General features: G+C 43.3%; 1 protein-coding gene across 1 annotated transcript in view; it reads right to left on the bottom strand.

The window, feature by feature from the left end:
* Nucleotides 1–20,774, bottom strand: part of LOC126199134 (cytochrome P450 6a2-like) — a 259,881-nt gene that overhangs the window by 8,381 nt on the left and 230,726 nt on the right. The window contains exon 6 of the mRNA XM_049935889.1: nt 17,629–17,880. Within this exon, the coding sequence (XP_049791846.1) occupies nt 17,629–17,880 (252 nt within the window). The remainder of the gene's footprint in view (nt 1–17,628; nt 17,881–20,774) is intronic.

Raw genomic sequence — 20,774 nt, forward strand, 5'->3', positions numbered from 1 at the left:
TGGAAAGCGTTTCTGAAGAAGAGAAATTTGTTAACATCGAGAATAGATTTAAGTGTCTGGAAGTCGTTTCTTAAAGTATTTGTATGAGTGTAGCCATGTATGGAAGTGAAACATGGACAATAAATAGTTTGGACAAGAAGACAATAGAAGCTTTTGAAATGTGATGCTACAGAAGAATGCTGAAGATTAGATGGGTAGATCACATAACTAATGAGGAAGTATTGAACAGAACTGGGGAGAAGAGGAGTTTGTGGCACAACTTAATAAGAAGAAGGGACCGGTTGGTAGGACATGTTCTGAGGCATCAGTTAGTATTGGAGGGGGGCGTGGAGGTTAAAAAAACGTAGAGGGAGACCAAGAGATGAATACACTAAGCTGATTCAGAAGGATGTAGGTTGCAGTAAGCACTGGGAGACGAAGAAGCTTGCACAGGATAGGGTAGCATGGAGAGCTGCATCAAACCAGTCACAGGACTGAAGACCACAACAACAACAACTAATACTTGGTAGAAATGACTGGAGGTGCCGGTACTTGTTGCCAGAGGCCTCCCAGTCATGGACAGATAGTTGGACTTCGCACGACATGAGACCAGCGAGACTAGAGCGCCAATTTTGAGACTGGACCCACAACACAAGGCAGCTGAAGGAACAGGGAAAGACAGTTTATGTCAGTCAGGGAAGAGTCACTGTGCGCTGTGTTCGTCATTGCAGCATGGGCTGCGGACATTTGCCACACACGGGGAAGAATCATTGGGAAACTGGAAGAAACGATAAGTTTGACGAGTGCAGCCTAGGAGTTTGGTATTCCTCACAGCACTGTTTCGCGTGCATGGCGACCGTTTCGAACCACAGGCACTGCAGCCTGTAGCAGAGTGCAGGATATACCACAGTCAGCTAAAACAGCAGATGATTGCGACATTCAGCAGCACGCAAAATGGGACCTGCACCGAATAGCGGGTGCAAATGCAACCATATTCAACGGGGATGCAGACCACGAGATTTCACGCCCCACTGTGTCACCGAGACTTCATGAAGGTGGTCTCTCTGCCCAATGACCAGTGCCCTGTGTTTCGTTGACACTCACGCATCGGCGGCAACGTTTGTGACAGTGCCAAGAGCATAGCTATTGGACTAACGTTGAGTGTAATCGCGTTCTCTTCCCAGATTAGCGGAGATTTAGTCTGGGCAGTGCTTCTGGACGTACCGCCATATGGCAAGTGATGGGTACACGTAATGCACCTACGAATATCGTCGGACATGGTCCCTTTTGTGGCCCAGTGTTGTGGTGTGGAGATTTATGTTACACGGACCTACTGACATCCTATTATTTCAGGTGGTATATTCATCTGCCAAAGTTATTGTGTCATTCTATTCCTTCCTCATGTGTGTATTCTCAGGGGTGGATTCGGTACTAGGCCGGCCTGGGTGGCCGAGCGGTTCTAGGAGCTACAGTCTGGAACCGCGCGACCGCTGCGGTCGCAGGTTCGAATCCTACCTCGGGCATGGATGTGTGTGATGTCCTTAGGTTGGTTAGGTTTAAGTAGTTCTAAGCTCTAGGGGACTGATGACCTCAGAAGTTAAGTCTCATAGTGCTCAGAGCCATTTTTTTTTGATTCGGTACTAACTTCGTTTTCGTGGATGACAAATTTCGGCCGCATCGATAACCTCCGCTGGAGGAACTTTTGAAATGAGAGGTCATTCGACAATGGTCTGGCGTTGCCCCTTCTCCCGGAGCACATTTCAGAGTATGTATTGCTGTCTGTGGTGTTTACACAATCTATTAAGAATCGTGTCCCGCATTTGTAATGTCCAGGGGATCATGATAAATCGCGGTGACTTAACTGTAATTCTTGACTTTGAATAAAAGCATTTGTCTTCATCTCATTTCTTCCATCTTTCAGTCACTTTCTCTATCGCACCAAAGCAGTTCTTCTTATGTATGGTCTAGATTTTATCGAGCTGCATCTTAATTGGTTGTGACACATCACCGAAAGTCACTTTTGCCCCTAAGGTTTGCACATCAGTGCATTATCGGGTAGGGGCATGGACTAAGACGATACCTCAACAAAATGAAGTATGTTTTAAAGAGACGTTCAAGAACGTTATTTTGCTTAGCTGTGTATGAAATACGGGACACACACTTGAAACTGTCTATTTAACGCTCGCACTATTAATTTCAGAAAGAAATACACTTTAAACCAACAGAGAATATTACCAGGGTATGAATGGGCCGTGCTTCAGTCATTTCGAGTTGTCCGAACTGTGTTACGAACTCGTGATTGTAGAGAACAAAGGTCTTCGATATTGGAATTAACATAGGTTATTGAAAAACTATGTTGCACCGTTTACTTATCTATGACAGAACTTATTTTAGGGGGGATGGGAATAAGAGAATAAATTTTTTCTATCATAGCGGCCTTTCGTGTGAATAACGCTTTAATGTAGTCCTCCATGTTATTCTGAGAATGTTCTGCGCGCATAGCTTCCACAGCCTGTATCCTCTTGAACGTGTTTACATTAGTCAAGCATTTTCCTACCACTCCAGTGTTCACTCCACACAGTTTCCTCTACTAACGGGTTAATTACGTCTTATTTTAGTTCTATTGTGTTCTATTTTTTCTCTCCAGTTCTGTTCTGCACCTCTTTACGAGTTATTCCGTCCGTCCATTCATAATATTTTCAGCATTTTCACCGTCATCATATTTCCAAAACGTGTCGTCTTATCTGTGCCACTTACCACGCTCATTTCACTCTAGACAAAGACAGTCTAACACTTCAGAACTCTAAAAGAATAGTTTGATCTCCCAATGAAACCTTCAGCATTCTTCCGCAGTATCACATTTCCAAAGATTTTGCTCTCAGCTTATCAGTAACATTTATTGCTCTCGTTTCGCTTCTATGTAATATTCTTTCAGAAAACTCCTTCCAACACTTCAGAGTTTCGAAGAATTCATATCAGTCTACATCGTCAAATATGTTTTCTAAATCTACAAATCCTGTAAATGTTGAATTATTTTTCTTGCTCCTATCTTCAAAATCAATTGCTGAATCAGCATTTTCTCACGTATTCCCGCATTCTTCTGGAATCCCAATTGGTCTTCCTCCAAGGTAGCTTCTGTCACTTATTCTATTCATCTGCAGATAATTTTTACAAGCATGACGTTTGAAGTTGAAGCTGGGTAACAATCATATCGGTCAACAAGTGTCTTTTCAAACAAATTTCGGGCTTGCAGCCGGTCGTCGTTCAATACTTCGCACGATATTTCAACTGGGCACCTGCCAGTCATCTTCAGGTGAGCCGTCGCAGACTGGCGATAAAGTCCTCCGCTCCGCAATATATAGCGTACTGTAACTATTCTGCGCATGCGTCGAAAACTTGATAGATGGACCACACTGCCCGCCGGCAGCGCCCTCGCTGAGGAATAGCGGAACTCAGTCGCCCTCTGCGTTGCTGTTTGCCACGGCCGTCGGCGCACTATGTCGTCTTCGATTAGAGCAAATCGTGGAGATGATGGGATTCCATGCACTGTCCAGCTGGTAGCCGCTGTCACGGTTTAACAGATTTTCCGCCAGTCGTATTTCTACGGATTCTTTAATAATGGAGTCCCAGAAAGACGTTGCTGTAGACAAAATCATTGTTTTCTCATACTCCATTGAATGTCCAGTAGAAATACAATGTTCAGCGATAGCGGACTTGCTTGGCTGCAAAAGGCGGGTGTAACGTTGATGTTCAGTGCAGCGTTCTTTCACGGTGCGTGTGGTTTGACCTATGTAAGCCATACCACATTGGCACGGTATCTTGTAAATTCCGGCCTTTCGTAGTAACAGATTGTCCTTAACTGATCCCACAAGGTCCGCAATCTTCGATGGTGGGCGGAAAACCACTTTTACCTGACATTTTCGGAGGATTCTCGCTATTTTAAACGAAGTGTTGCCAACGAAAGGAAGAAAAGCTAAAGATTGTTCCGGCATGTTCTCCTCTTTATTCACTTCCTGCTTCTTAGTTTTAAGTTAGTGCCCTGTTAATCTGCCGGATGGAATACCCATTTTCGCTGAATACTGTCTTTAGATGGGCGAGTTCTTGAGATAAGCTATCTAGATCTGAGACAGTATGAGCTCTATGAACAAGCGTTTTAAGCAAACTCATGGTTTGCGATGGGTGATGGCAACTCGATGCTTGCAGGTACAAATCAGTATGAGTGGGTTTCCGGTAAACTGAATGCCCTAGAGAACCATCATTCTTCCTTCGAACCAGGACATCCAAGAAAGGCAAACAACCATCTTTCTCTATTTCCATGGTGAACAGGATGTTGCTATGAATGGAGTTGAGGTGATGTAGAAACTCCATTAATTTATCTTCTCTATGAGGCCACACTATGAAAGTGTCATCCACATACCGCCAAAAAACTGTTGGCTTCAGGGCAGCTGATTCAAGCGCTCTCTCTTCGAAGTCCTCCATAAAAAGGTTGGCGACCAAAGGAGAGAGGGGGCTACCCATGGCGACACCGTCAGTCTGTTCAAAATATTCTTGATTAAACATAAAATAAGTTGAGGAAAGTGCGTGCCTGAACAAAGCAGTGATATCAACAGGAAACATGTTACCAATCAGTGCCAAAGAATCTGCAAGAGGAACTTTTGTAAAAAGTGAGACAACATCAAAACTTACTAGAAAGTCTACACTGCAAAGACGAAGAGCCCCCAGTCTATTGATAAAATCAGCCGAGTTTCGTATGTGATGTGAGCACTTGCCTACGAAAGGTCTCAGTAAGGAAGCGAGATGTTTAGCTAAATCATATGTAGGAGCTCCAATGTTGCTCACTATTGGACGCAGAGGAAGACCCTCTTTATGAATCTTTGGAAGGCCATACAGTCTTGGAGGTACACAACCATGTGGTTTTAACCTCTTGATGGTCTCTTGCGGTAAGGAGGAGGAATTTAATAGTGCTGAAGTTTTTCGTTGCACACGTCCTGTAGGATCGTAATCAATCCTCCTATAGGTAGAGTCACTTAGCAGACCATACATCTTATCTTTATACACACCACGAGGTAACAAAACAGTTGCATTACCTTTGTCAGCTTTCAATACCACTACGTCAGGGTCCTCTCTCAGATTTCGTAATGCAGCCCTTTCTGCAGAGGTTAAATTACTGCGTTGAGTAGGAGCCTTCAACAGAGCACGGCAAGTTTCCCTTCTTATTTCGTCTGCGGCATCCAAAGGAAGACGTCGTACAGTTTTTCAACACCACTCAAAATACTTATTAATGGCGGTGCTGTAGGTGTAGGTGCAAAATTGAGTCCCTTGCTTAATACAGACAGCGTAGCGTCGTCCAAATTCTTCTCCGTGAGATTGACAACGGAACGTCGTACCATTATCCCTTCTGGCGACGGCTTCTGTGGCAACAGTCGATCAAATTTTGATATCTGCCGACAATTAGCATCATTGTGGATCCACTCGAACTTGGCCGAAGTCACTCCATCAACCCAGTCCCATGACACAGGACAAAGATACCTTGCAACCTTCAGATGTAACTGGTAAAGTTCTGCTGAAATAGCATCTAACCTTCGTCTTGTATAGCAAATCCTCTCCGTGACAATAGCATGACTAGCCTTCTCAGTAATCTTCCGTGCAGTAGCGGTCTTAATGAAATGAGTCACTGCAAGCCCGAAATTTGTTTGAACAGTCAATTCGCCAGGAAAATTTTAAAATTCACAACAAGTGTCTTCTTTGGCATTGGGATAACTACGTTATTCAAAAAGTAGCAAATGAACTGTCTCTTTTAATGCCTGTTCAACAGGAGCATTAAATTCCGTGAAATGACATTTTCTGCATGCGGTTTCATCTTTACTAAAATAGTTGGTCAGGATTCGCGCACCGAGGGTTCCGTACAAACTATTCTATGCAGATGCATCATCCAGTCCGGAAACCGAGGATCTCGACGATTATTGCCTGTTATCGGTTTCGATACTGGCAAGATATCGGTTACGGGAATTCAAGATCTTACCAAAATCCCTACAGAAGTTCATGAGACTAACTCAGACACACAAAAGGAAATGAACGAGGGACCTCAGTTTATATCTGTAGAGAGAGAAAATTTAATAAAAATTTGTCATTTATGTACTAGAACACGACCGCCACTTTCATTTTAGGTTTTCATGCAGTAATATATTTTCATTTCGCTTTTGACGGGATATGAATGCCTTGTAAGCTCAAATGTAATAAAATTCCACTTTCACAATTTTCGGATATTTTCTCTTATTTGTACTGCCAAACCTTGGTTATTGGCATACTTCATGGGTGGGGCGGGGGGGGGGGGAATACGGGGGTATTAACTATTGTCTGATTGCACTGAAGGGCAATGCTCTAGGGAAGGTTTGTAACAACTAGGTCAACTAGGTGATTGGGGCGTACCCTGTCCTAAGACCTAACGATTCGATTCTGTTTCAGTCATGAAACTAAATTATTTTCAAAAGATCATTTCTGCTATCACAATTTTGTAAGACTCTAATACTGACTATGTAAGTTACCAATAATTACTTTTTCTCAATTAGTACCATTAATGCAGTGGAGATTAAAGGTTCTTCACATAGTTCACCCGCTACACACATATTTTGTGCTTTTTCTCGTACTTTGGTGATGATCAAAGTGAGACGTATACATAACAAATGCTAAATACCTCAAGAAAATGTCTTCCACATGTTGTAAATAGTACCTGCAGTAGTCCATGAATTGCTCCATCACTCACATGTAAACAGATAAACAAACTAATTGACAGCACGACACAGCAGTAACTACGTAAGGGTTACTATAGTGCTGTACACTGTGTTATTATTATTACTACTGTTATTATTATTAGAGTGGTTAGACACAAAGCACTAACAGCCTGAATTCATCCAATTTCTGCCAATTCAGAAGCGAGGAGCGCCGCAATTTTCAATCTGTAAGTATAAAGCACACATCTGACCTTGTTTGACTGTAAGTGGGGTTGCAGTGTGCAGGTGAAGGAAGTACCGCATTGTGGAGGCGTAACACAGGGAAGAATGTTTTGAAACAAATGTCTACTTCACTGTGGATCGCTATTTCTCTTATCTGAGAAGGAGTTTCGGGTAGCATTTTTGATGCACCACGCATCACTTCGTCATTCTATCTAATAGCCACCCCTTTCCCATACACACACACGCAACACACAAACACAAACTAAATATCAATCATCTTTCATCATTTAAAAGAAAAGAAGTGTTCCAAAGAAAGCCTTTCTTTCTACAGTTTATTTAGGTGCTGAAGTTGGTGATAATAAGGGGAGGGGGTCAACTGACGATAGGGTGCGGGGTGGGGGACAAGGCGGGGGTACTGGCTAGTGTTTGATTGCACTGATGGACAATGCTCTAAGAAATGTTTGGAACAACTAGGTGATGGGGGTGTACCCTATATGATGGGATGAATGAGTTTGTAAGTATCACAAAATGTGAATTGAAGTATTTTTTAGCTGCATTGACTCACAAACTTACACTTTTTAGACAGCCAAGGGACCATGGACCTTAGTATATGGCATAAATTTGCACTTTATACGCCTGTCCGTTCCTGATTGAATAGGGATTTAACAGACGTACAGACACACAAACAGATAAAAAATACAAGATAATACTTTTTCGTGTGATATTATTAAAAATAAACGATTTTCTACCTTTCTACTTTACTTCCTGCCAATTTTCATGGTTGTAGGTCAGCTGGATGTGCACTAAAGCTTTTCATGTGTGGGTCCACCAGTATCAAAATATGTGACATAACTGGAAGTATCTTCTAACTACATTGACTTAGAAGCTTAAATGTCTTACCACAGACATTAGTATGTGACAATGATGTCAAATTGATAGCCTATACATTCATGAGAGAAAGCGGTATTTAACACATGGACAGACGGACGGATAAAAATGACAATTTGTTTCCTGTGATATAATGACATATAAACAAATTTCCAAATTTTTTCTTTACTTGTACAACGAAACCCAGCTTCTTGCCAAATTTTATTATTCTAGGTCAACTGGAAAGTACCCTGTGGGTTTAGATACGTGAGTTTGAGAGTATCAAAACATGTAACATAAACTCGTAATCTTTTAATTGCGTTGACCTACAAGCTTAAATTTTTTGCACCCCAAAGAGATGGTAGACTTTAGTATGTGACAAAAATTTCCATTTGATACGTCGATTCCTTTCTGTTAAAAACGGTTGTTAACAGACGGATAGACAGAGAGATGGACAACAAAGGGATCGTTTAAGGATTTTGTTGTTACCAGTTGAAGTACGGGACCCTGAGAAAGACAAACAAAAATCTAGAAACCTTTTATTTCTTGTCACACGTGAAACTAAATTAACCTGAACCGCCAGTAGAGCTAACTTAACTATTAGGCACAATAATTAGAAACGACTTTACACTTGAAAACATTTTGGTCTGCTTTGCGTATATGCTCAGTTTCATAGATTTGTTGTAGGAAATAAGCAACGTCGTTGAAAAACATTTTTAAAGAAGCGGATGAAGCTGCACTACTAAGCAAACGAAGTGGGATAAATATTCTCCAGTTTAAGAATTGTAACATAGCTAATGTTTTCCGTATTCGTCAGGAAAATAACATTCAACATTTCCCTAAATGTCCAGAAGTTATATGCACACGAAATACATAATCGAATGTTATGTACAGCAGTATTGTCAGTATATGAGTACTCAAGATTAGGAGCAGGTACGACATATATTGCAAGCGATATACGGATAAAAAGTTATACGCACACGAAATACTTAATCGAATGTTATGTACAGCAATATTGTCAGTATATGAGTACTCAAGATTAGGAGCAGGTACGATATATATTGCAAGCGATATACGGATATGTCGAATATAAGAGGTGCTAACGGTAGGCGATGAATGGATAAAGACAATTAATCGTAAAGATTATGAAATATTGTTTGCTGAACAAAAAGAGGAAGCAGAAATTGTGGTGGATGTCGGTAAAGAGTATGTAGGCAAGCTAAATTCAAGAAAAGCCAAAGTGACGAGATTCCACAAACATTAACGTATCATCAAAATATGATAATAAGAAAATCTCTTGAAAAAAGTAAATCTGTAAGAAACTTTGCTAGCTTTGTGATTAGAATATAGAGTAATCTGTGTGGACGAAATCTGAAACAGAATATATCGGTGAAATGGCTTGTAACAGCTGATAGATTTGTTGACGTCGAAAACTACGAGGGCAGTTCAATAAGTAATGCAACACATTTTTTTTCTCGGCCAATTTTGGTTGAAAAAACCGGAAATTTCTTGTGGAATATTTTCAAACATTCCCGATTCGTCTCGTATAGTTTCATTGACTTCCGACAGGTGGCAGCGCTGTACGGAGCTGTTAAAATGGCGTCTGTAACGGATGTGCGTTGCAAACAACGGGCAGTGATCGAGTTTCTTTTGGCGGAAAACCAGGGCATCTCAGATATTCATAGGCGCTTGCAGAACGTCTACGGTGATTTGGCGGTGGACAAAAGCACGGTGAGTCGTTGGGCAAAGCGTGTGCCATCATCGCCGCAAGGTCAAGCAAGACTGATCTCCCGCGTGCGGGCCGGCCGTGCACAGCTGTGACTCCTGCAATGGCGGAGCGTGCGAACACACTCGTTCGAGATGATCGACGGATCACCATCAAACAACTCAGTGCTCAACTTGACATCTCTGTTGGTAGTGCTGTCACAATTGTTCACCAGTTGGGATATTCAAAGGTTTGTTCCCGCTGGATCCCTCGTTATCTAACCGAACACCATAAAGAGCAAAGGAGAACCATCTGTGCGGAATTGCTTGCTCGTCATGTGGCTGAGGGTGACAATTTCTTGTCAAAGATTGTTACAGGCGATGAAACATGGGTTCATCACTTCGAACCTGAAACAAAACGGCAATCTATGGAGTGGCGCCACACCCACTCACCTACCAAGAAAAAGTTTAAAGCCATACCCTCAGCCGGTAAAGTCATGGTTACAGTCTTCTGGGACGCTGAAGGGGTTATTCTGTTCGATGTCCTTCCCCATGGTCAAACGATCAACTCTGAAGTGTATTGTGCTACTCTTCAGAAATTGAAGAAACGACTTCAGCGTGTTCGTAGGCACAAAAATCTGAACGAACTTCTCCTTCTTCATGACAACGCAAGACCTCACACAAGCCTTCGCACCCGAGAGGAGCTCACAAAACTTCAGTGGACTGTTCTTCCTCATGCACCCTACAGCCCCGATCTCGCACCGTCAGATTTCCATATGTTTGGCCCAATGAAGGACGCAATCAAATGGTTCAAATGGCTCGGAGCACTATGGGACTTAACATCTATGGTCATCAGTCCCCTAGAACTTAGAACTACTTAAACCTAACTAACCTAAGGACATCACACACATCTATGCCCGAGGCAGGATTCGAACCTGCGACCGTAGCAGTCGCGCGGTTCCGGACTGAGCGCCTTAACCGCGAGACCACCGCGGCCGGCAAGGACGCAATCCGTGGGAGGCACTACGCGGATGATGAAGAAGTTATTGATGCAGTACGACGTTGGCTCCGACATCGACCAGTGGAATGGTACCGTGCAGGCATACAGGCCCTCATTTCAAGGTGGCGTAAGGCCGTAGCATTGAATGGAGATTACGTTGAAAAATAGTGTTATGTAGCTAAAAGATTGGGGAATAACGTGGTGTATTTCAATGCTGAATAAAACAACCCCTGTTTCAGAAAAAAAATGTGTTGCATTACTTATTGAACTGCCCTCGTATACCGATAAACTTTAGAGACAGACTTTTCAGGTTTTTTTGCACGGAGTGTAGTAATACGTGCCAAAGAAGCCTGCAAAATAAAAAACGAATATGATGACTAGTAAAAATTATAAGCATGAGTAAGACATCTCTACTGGGACGTACACTGAGGCGGCAAAACTCATGGATTAGCGATATGCACTTATGCAGGTGGCAGTAGTACTGCGTACACAAGGTATGGGTAAAAGGGCAGTACATTGGCGGCGCCGCTATTTGTATTCAGGTGACACCTGTGGAAAGGTTTTCGGCGTGATTATGGTCACACGAGGGGAAGTAACAGACTTTGAACGCGGAATGGTAGTTGGAGGTAGACGCATGATTCATTCCATGACGGAAATCGGTAGGGAATTCAATATTCCGAAGTCCACAGTGTTAAGAGTGTGCCGAGAGTATCTAATTTCAGCCATTACCTCACATCATTAGCAACGCAGTGGCCGATGACTCGTTATCATATCGGCTGGACGGTAGACGACTGGGAAACCGTGACCTGGTACCGATGTCAGTTGGTTAGAGCTGGTGGTAGGGTTCGAGTGTTGCGCAGATCCCACGAAGCCATGGACCGAAGTTGTCAATAAGGGACTGTGCAGATTGGTTATGGCTATATGATGATGTGGGACGTGTTTACATGGAATTGACTGGGTCCTCTGTTCCAACTGAACCGATCATATCCTGCAAATGGTTATCATCGCTTGCTTGGAGATCACCTGCAGCCATTCATGGAATTCACGTAAGGCGCCATGTAACCGGACCACAAATGTTCGCGATTGCTATGAAGAACATTCTGGTTCGAGCGAATGGTTTGGCCACCCGGATCGCAAGACACGATTTCCATTGAACATTTAAGGCAGACAATCGTGGGCTCAGTGTGCGGCTGGTCCCGGCGGAGGTTCGAGTCCTCCCTCGGGCATGGGTGTATGTGTGTTTGTCCTTAGGATAATTTAGGTTAAGTAGTGTGTAACCTTAGGGACTGACGACCTTAGCAGTTAAGTCCCATAAGATTTCACACACATTTGAACATTTCGTGAGCTCAGTTAGTGCACAAAGTCCTGCACCAGCAACAATTTCGCAGTTATGAACAGCTATAGAGGTAGCATGGCTGAGAATTTCTGCAGCTGAATTTCAACGGCTTGTTGAGTAAGTGTCACGTTGGGTTACTGCACTACGCCGAGCAAGAGTATGTCCGACACGATATTAGTAGATATCTCATGACTTCTTTCACCTCAGTGCGCATTCCAAAGAAATGGCCTACAACGGACAGTCATCAAAGGGAAGGCTACAGGGAGTAAACGAAGAAGGCCTGGAATGCTGTGTAAGCCTCCGACGCAGTCAAATTTCTTACCTCCACAAGAGCAATGGCATGATTACGAATAACCAGCTGACAGTGAGGCATGCGGCATGGATGATTCGACTGGAACCTTATGTGGTGCACGTAGTTGGCCTCGCTCGTGTACCGTCATTGCCTACTGTAGAACGAAAGATGCACGTGCAACTTGCAGATATAACTCGCCATAATAGACTGTTAATTGTTACCGCGTAATATCAATGAAACTGTGAACAACTCTCACCTATTAGGTCAAATAGAAGAGATGAATGTAAGTTATTGGCTCAACGGAGGTCTTTCCTCGCCAGAAGTGACTCTTGCTGATTTACGAGGGTTGGAACTTAAATAGTGGCAACTATTATTCACAACCGATACAGAAGAGTTACATGTTTGCACCTGTTGTTGTCCTTCAGAGTAGTCACAAGCGTTGTGTAGAACCTGTTGCCAGCGATGTGGAAGGCGTAGTATACCGTCAGCAGAGCCTGTTCTGTTGATGGTGCGAATGGAGCGGTCTACTGCCTGTCGAATCTCTGGAACAGTTCTGAATCGAATGCCACAAAGTGGTTCCTTCATATTCGGAATCAAATTAAAGTCACAAGGACCTGAGTCCGGGGAGTATGGTGGATCGTACAGTACTTCCCAGTCCCATCGACCGAACGGAGCAGCCACAGCAAAATGACGGGTGGGTTGTGCAGAAACTGTAGCCGCTTCTTTCGCAAAGGCCGTCAATGTACGGTATTACTGTTCGTTTTTGGAGTATCATCTGCGACCAGTTTTGCGAAAGGAGCGGTGACACTTTCTACGCAACCAACCCATCATTTTGCACGACAATACGCGGACGCATACAGCGCAAGCTGTGGCTGCCCTGTTCGGTCGATGGGACTGCGAAGTACTTTATCATTCACCATACTCCCCGGACTTAGTTCCTTGTAACTTTGATTTGATTCTGAAGATGAAGGAAGCACTTAGTTGCATTCTATTCAGAACTGTTCCAGAAATTCGACAGGCAGTAGACGGCTGCATTCGCACCACCAACGGATCAGGCTCTGCTAACGGTTTACTACGCCTTCCGCATCGCTGGCAACGAGTTCTACACAACGCTGGTGACTACCTAGAACGACAGTAAATGGTGCAAACATGTAACTCTTTTGTATCGGTTGTGAATAAATAGTTGCCACTATTTAAGTTCCAACCCTCGTATAACCAAAATTAATATAATACAGTGGATGACTCACAGGCAAGAAATTTTTGAATTAGAAGACTGCTTCTTTTATGGCGAAAAAAATGGGTTTTAGGAACAGAACTTTTACTTAAAAAGACTGTGCTCGTTGCCTATAAAACTGCAGTGACCACTTAAATCTGCTACGTTAACAAGCGCCAAACCTATAGCTAATACCAACATATTCTATTTGCCGAAACTGCAGTGACCACTAACATCTACTAAGTTAACAAGAAGCGCTACTTAGTAGATCGGTTTCCTGCAATTTTTAATGTAATTTTCCCCATGTGTATGTTCCCAAGGTAAGCATAAAAATGGCATATTGCATTTCATTCACGTCAATGCTCTACCGGATTTTAACTCACGCTGCGATTTCCGCTGGCCAATTTTTCTGATGTCTAATGAACCATCACAGCATGGAGATTATGGGGAGATTCCGGACATCAGTCAACCACATAAACGTTGGGTGCCCTAGCCAAGGACACGAGTCAGAGCAGATGGTTTACATGAAACAAGAACATCCCGTTAAGATGCTGGTACTCGTCACAACAATGAATATAGACATTCATGAACTGAAAAGTTGGCTAGAGTGAGCTTTTCCTGTCTCATTAATTGGAAACACCCTTTATTTACTGTAGCCTGTATTTTATTTATTTAATCTACTTATTTATAAATAAATCTACATAGCAGCAAGGAAAATGTGTTTTCATTTTTGAAACAGATAACTGTAAATTGCCCGTGGAGTAGTTGAACGTTTTCATAAAGCACAATGGATCGGATTGCCGGCCGGTGTGGCCGTGCGGTTCTAGGCGCTTCAGTCTGGAACCGCGTGACCGCTACGGTCGCAGGTTCGAATCCTGCCTCGGGCATGGATGTGTGTGATGTCCTTAGGTTAGTTAGGTTTAAGTAGTTCTAAGTTCTAGGGGACTGATGACCACAGCTGTTAAGTCCCATAGTGCTCAGAGCCATTTGAACCATTTTTTTTTGGATCGGTTTGATTTTATACATTTTTATTTTGTTTTATTTAGAAACTAGTTTGTTAGCCAATGTAGCAAAACTTCTGGACTGTTATACATATTTAAGTGTTACAGATAAAGTGAATGAAATTATTATTGTAAATTGATTAGCACTTTGTGGAAAGGCACCCCTCTGAGTCTGAATGTGCTGTAGTTGTATATCCAATGCCCAATGAAATAAAATAAAAAAATGACTGTGACTTTATTCCATGTCTGTGTTATAATAACAGTCTGTTAATCTTCCCTGGCGTCAGTAAATGGTATGTAAGTTAAAATAAATAGCTTTAGTGCACGTGTCTGCAAGATGAACTCACCATCTTAATCCACGAGTGCTATTCGTTCATTAAGGTCCGATCTGTCGCGTAATGGAAATCAGACGAGGCTTTGCAGAGATGTGTTGGCAGATTCTCTAGGATGCTCGTCGCTAGCGTCAGGCCGCACTTCTCAGTTCTGAGCGTACGGTGAGCACGTAAAGATGCATAGAAAATAGTACCTACCGGCAAGTACTGTATGGGTGCCTGCTGAGAAATCTCGCCTGGTTTCAAGCAACCGTCATAACGTAATTGTCATGCACTTCCTTCTTCATCACGATTCTGGGCCTCACTCTCCTGGGACAATTAAGACGCTCCTACAGCGTTTTCGGTAGGAAGTTCTTCTATTTTTTTTTTTATTTTACACCTCTACACCCATCATAAGTTTATTTAAACGCAGTCAACTATTCAGGGTGTTACAAAAAGGTACGGCCAAACTTTCAGGAAACATTCCTCACACACAAAGAGAGAAATTATGTTACGTAGACATGTGTCCGGAAACGCTTACTTTCCATGTTAGAGCTCATTTTACTACTTCTCTTCAAATCACATTAATCATGGAATGGAAACACACAGCAACAGAACGTACCAGCGTGACTTCAAACACTTTGTTACATGAAATGTTCAAAATGTCCTCCGTTAGCGAGGATACATGCATCCACCCTCCGTCGCATGGAATCCCTGATGCGCTGATGCAGCCCTGGAGAATGGCGTATTGTATCACAGCCGTCCACAATTCGAGCACGGAGAGTCTCTACATTTGGTACCGGGACTGCGTAGACAAGAACTTTCAAATGCCACCATAAATGAGATTCAAGAGGGTTGAGTTCAGGAGAGCTTGGAGGCCACGGAATTGGTCCGCCTCTACTAATCCATCGGTCACCGAATCTGTTGTCGAGAAGCGTACGAAAACTTCGACTGAAATGTGCAGGAGCTCCATCGTGCATGAACCACATGTTGTGTCGTACTTGTAAAGGCACATGTTCTAGCAGCACAGGTAGAGTATCCCGTATGAAATCATAAGAACGTGCTCCATTGAGCGTAGGTGGAAGAACATGGGGCCCAATCAAGACATCACCAACAATGCCTGCCCAAACATTCGCAGAAAATCTGTGTTGGTGACGTGATTGCACAATTGCGTGGGGATTCTCGTCAGCCCACACATGTTGATTGTGAAAATTTAGAATTTGATCATGTTGGAATGAAGCCTCATCCGTAAAGAGAACATTTGCACTGAAATGAGGATTGACACATTGTTGGATGCATCATTCGCAGAAGTGTACCCGTGGAGGCCAATCAGCTGCTGATAGTGCCTGCACACGCTGTACATGGTACGGAAACAACTGGTTCTCTCGTAGCACTCTCCATACAGTGACGTTGTCAACGTTACCTATTGCCTCGTGCTAATCCATACATCAAATGGGCATCTGCCAACTCCGCATTTGTAAACATTGCACTGACTGCAAAACCACGTTGGTGATGAACACTAACCTGTTGATGCTACGTACTGATGTGCTTGATGCTAGTACTGTAGAGCAATGAGTCGCATGTCAACATAAGCACCGAAGTCAACCTTACCTTCCTGTAATTGGGCCAACTGGCTGTGAATCGAGGAAGTACAGTACATACTGACGAAACTAAAATGAGCTCTAACATGGAAATTAAGCGTTTCCGGACACATGTCCACATAACACCTTTTCTTTATTTGTGTGTGAGGAATGTTTCCTGGCAGTTTGGCCGTACCTTTTTGTAACACCCTGTATAACATAGGAATCAGCTTAATTTTTCGAGGAACTCCTGGACAGAATAAAAGGAGTGTGCATCAGGAAACTCTTCAGTCTGGATTTGAAAGCGCGAGGACAATGCTAAGATTTTTGAATTTTTGTAGTAATTTATTGAAAATGGATGCAGCAGTATACCGCACATCTTTCTGCACAAGAGACAAGGAAGTGAGACGGAAGGAAGACTGGAGTTCTGCCTAGTACTAACTGAGTGAAAGCTGCTAGTTCTTGAGAATAAGCTTATATTGGTAACAAGAAACGACAGTAAAGAATATATATATATATATATATATATATATATATATATATATATATATATATATATATATATATATATATTTTAAGGGGCCAATATCAGAATACCGAGACTAATGAACAGAGGTTGACTAGAGCTTCGCGAACTTTCACCACTTATTGCCGCAACTGCCAGTTTCTGAGCCAAAAATGCCCTTTGTGAATGAGTATAGTTACCAAAAATATAATACTATGGACATAAGCTCTAGTCAACTTCAGATACCGTTCGAATAGTAAAAATGGCAGCATTAAGTCTTTGAAGTGTTTAATCACTCACCACACAGCCGGGACATGTCTCCCTCTGTGTTTCATCTCTACACACACGAAACGCTGGCTATGAAGGCAACATCTTTACATAGACAGTGAGCTACAGAGCAGCGTATAGAATTGATGTAATGCACGATTGGAATGTTGGTACAACGCTACGACAAATGTCATAGTAAGAGCGACGACTATGTGGAGAGGTAGTTGCATCGCTAACTGTTGCAAGTACATTTTTGACTTTCACCTTGGCTTCCACTTCGCGACCCACCGGATCTTCATAAAGAAAGAGCCATGCTAGATTTTCTTGTTTTTATATTTTCTTTTGTGTTTTCAGCTCTCATTCGTTGCACTCTAAATTTTGTAAAAGCCTTTATCGTGATTATTACGATATTATATTTTCATTTCTCTTGCACAGGGATACTATTGAATGAATTTGGTCAGGAACATGTTCACTGTGACGAGTAAAAGTTCATAGCTTAGCCACGGGTGTGTGAACGTGGTGTCCTTTAAAATTCCAAAACTGTCAATAGTAGAAATAACGCAGGACGAGCTGTGAGAGCACGGTATCAAAGTGTAGCACAGTTACAGTGACAGTCTTACCAATGCAGTTCCTCGGTCCCTCCCCAAAGGGAAGGTAGGCGTTCCGGTTGATGTTGGCCCTGTTCCGCTCGTTGAACCTCTCCGGGTCGAACTTGTCGGGTTGTGGGAAGTACCGGGGGTCGCTGTGGAGGCCGCTCACCGGAATGAAGACCCTGGTGCCGGGTTCGATGACCGCGCCGGACCCCGGCAGCTTGTACGGCACCTCGCACACGCGGTCCAGGAACGACAGCGGCGGGTACATGCGCAGCGTCTCTGCAAGGAGGATAGTGGGGCTTACTGAGAGGCACACAGTAGCTTTACAAGCAGGTAGACATGAACTTACTGATGCAATCACATCAGGACTTTCCATTCCGCTCCTTCGTCACATTTTGTTCACCAGACTGTCACCTCCCGTATGTCTAATGGTAAGAGAGAGCGGTGCAGGAGTGCTCAGCTCTCACCCAATCGTCTTTGTCTCCAGCCGAAAGGAAATTCTTGAGAGGATATAAGGGAATCGCCTGTGAAGAAATACCCAGATTTCCTTGAACCCCTGTTGTTAAGTCACACACGTGTACTCAGCCTTTTTTTTCCCTTTATTGTAATTCGATTCCCCCCCCCCCCCCCCCCGAAGGGGATGGGCTGGCAGCAGCTTATTACGCTGCTCTGCAGCCTACAGACTTTTTAAAATGTAAGGAGAAGTTAAGAAACAATAAAAGCAGGCGATAAAACGGGGACTTAAATTGTAAAACGGCGGAAAATTGGGGAAAGTGAAAACATAAATCAAAGGGTTGGCAAAGCGAATAAAAATACACAGGATGCAGACAGGTAACGTAGTAGACAGACAATTAAAAAACATGGCGACAGTCTTGTTTCTGTTCGCAAGAGATATAAAATCACACCCAGCGACAGTATGACGGCCGTTCACATCACTTCGGAAAAGACACACAACACTTAACACTCACTGTAAACACTGAACTAAAATGTTTGCACAAAGAGGACACACCACAGCCTAGGGCATATGGGGGAGTGGACCTGGACAGATGGGGAAAACAAGGAGGGAGGAAAAAGGAAAGGGGGGGAACCAAAGGAGGGAGAGGACTCATAAGAGGGGGGAGGGGCAGGGCAGACACAAGAGGGAATGGGAAAAGGCAGAGGACATAAATGCAAAAGGACTCGGGGGAGAGGAGAGGGGCAGAGAGAAGGTAGGTGGGGAAATAATGGATGGAAGGGGGGAGAGGGAGCCCAAGAAAAGGATGGAGGAAAGGAGGGGGGGTGAGGATCAGATTTAATAGGAGTGATAAATGGAGCGAGAGAGGGCATCATCCAGGGGGGGAAGGGGGAGTAGATGGAAGCCACCTTGGGAAAGGAGATAAAGGGTGTAGAGATGGAGAGTAGGGGGGATACAACAGTGAAGACGTGGCAGGGGGCGGGGATGGGAGAGGAGAGGAGCAACCAGGGGGTGAGGGGGATCAAGGAGGCGGGAGGTGTAGAGTATGTGGAAATGTTCGAGGAACAGGAGCAGATGGGGGAAAGGAACGACGTCATAGAGGATCGGCGTGGGGGACGGGAGGCATATACGGAAAGTGAGGCGGGATGCATGACGCTCAAGGATCTGCAGGGACATATAGAATTTGGGGTGGGGGGCAGATATCCAGGTGGGACTGGCATAACAGAGGATGGGACGGATTAAGGATTTGTAGGTGTAGAGGATGGTAGAGGGGTGCAGCCCCTATGTCCGACCAGAGAGGAGTTTGAGGAGTTGGAGGCGGTTGTGGGCTTTGAATTGTATGGAGCGGATATGAGGAATCCAGGTGAGAAGACGGTCAATGGTGAGGCCAAGGTAGGTGAGGGTGGCGGTGGTGTACTAAGCATAATCTAATGCTAGTACCTGGTCGGCTGAGCAATAAGAGAACTGGCCATTACTACTGGTATTCTTCCACAGCGAGGCTGCTTTTGAAAGGCTCCCTCACAAGTTAATTGGAAATATACATGGTGGTCCATTGATCGTGACTGGGCCAAAGGTCTCACGAAATGAGCGTCAAACGAAAAAACTACAAAGAACGAAACTTGTCGAGCTTGAAGGGGCAAACCAGATGGCGCTATTGTTGGCCCGCTAGATGGCGCTGCCATAGGTAAAACGGATGTCAACTCCGTTTTTTTAAATACGAACCCCCATTTTTATTACATATTCGTGTAGTACGTAAAGAAATATCAATATTTTACTTGGACCACTTTTTTCGCTTTGTCATATATGGCGCTGTAATAGTCACAAACATATGGCTCACAATTTTAGACGAACAGTTGGTAGCAGGTGTGATTTTTAAATTAAAATACAGAACGTAGGTACGTTTGAACTGTATAACTGTAACGTCTCCTTCTCTACAGATAACAGTTAAAAGAGGAATCTTGTACATTCTGTAGAGTTCGCCGGCGATTGGCTTTCCAATTCAGGGGTTTACAAACTAACCTGTAACAACTGTCCTTCATATTATATTGGTCAAACAGGCAGAACTGTGAAAACAAGATATAAAGAACACCTATTAGGTAAGAAATGAGCGAATATACACAATTCTACTTTTGCTGAACATCTCCTGATAGCCAGTCATACGCCAAAACATTTAGAAGACATTGTTATCCTACAGAGAGAAGACAAAGGGCGTAGATTAGATCTGTGGGAAGAGTTACAAATTTTCAAACATCTTGAGCTCAAGGACGGTAATATACTGAACGACCAGTTGAACCTTGCTTGTAGACAATTTTTCGAAGCCTTAAACCTGTACTGTTTACGGTATAACATTAATGCTGGTAACCCTAGTGGTTTATTTCCTCGGGAAGCTATGATGCACCTTCAGTGCTTTAAGCTTACTAACCTTTTTATAATGCTGGTTTTGTCGCGATGTATGTTTGCTACTACATCGGCCCTTATGTGATTTTACCTGGCTCTAAAGTTTTTGTTTTTCCTGTGAATGTGTATTTTCAGGATCGTGTACCAGTGTTCGTAATTCTTTCTTGACAAGAGCCATTATTGTCAATTTAATGTTCTGACATGTATACCGGTTGTGGGCTCTACTAATATACTAATGTAATTTTTTTTATGTTTTTTGGCTGTATATGCCACTGGGTGTAAGTTTCTCGGCGTAAGCGCCACCTGCCTTTTTTTTATGTAT

The sequence above is a fragment of the Schistocerca nitens genome, chromosome 8 (genome assembly GCF_023898315.1).
Source record: "Schistocerca nitens isolate TAMUIC-IGC-003100 chromosome 8, iqSchNite1.1, whole genome shotgun sequence".
Taxonomy (NCBI): Eukaryota; Metazoa; Arthropoda; class Insecta; order Orthoptera; family Acrididae; genus Schistocerca; species Schistocerca nitens.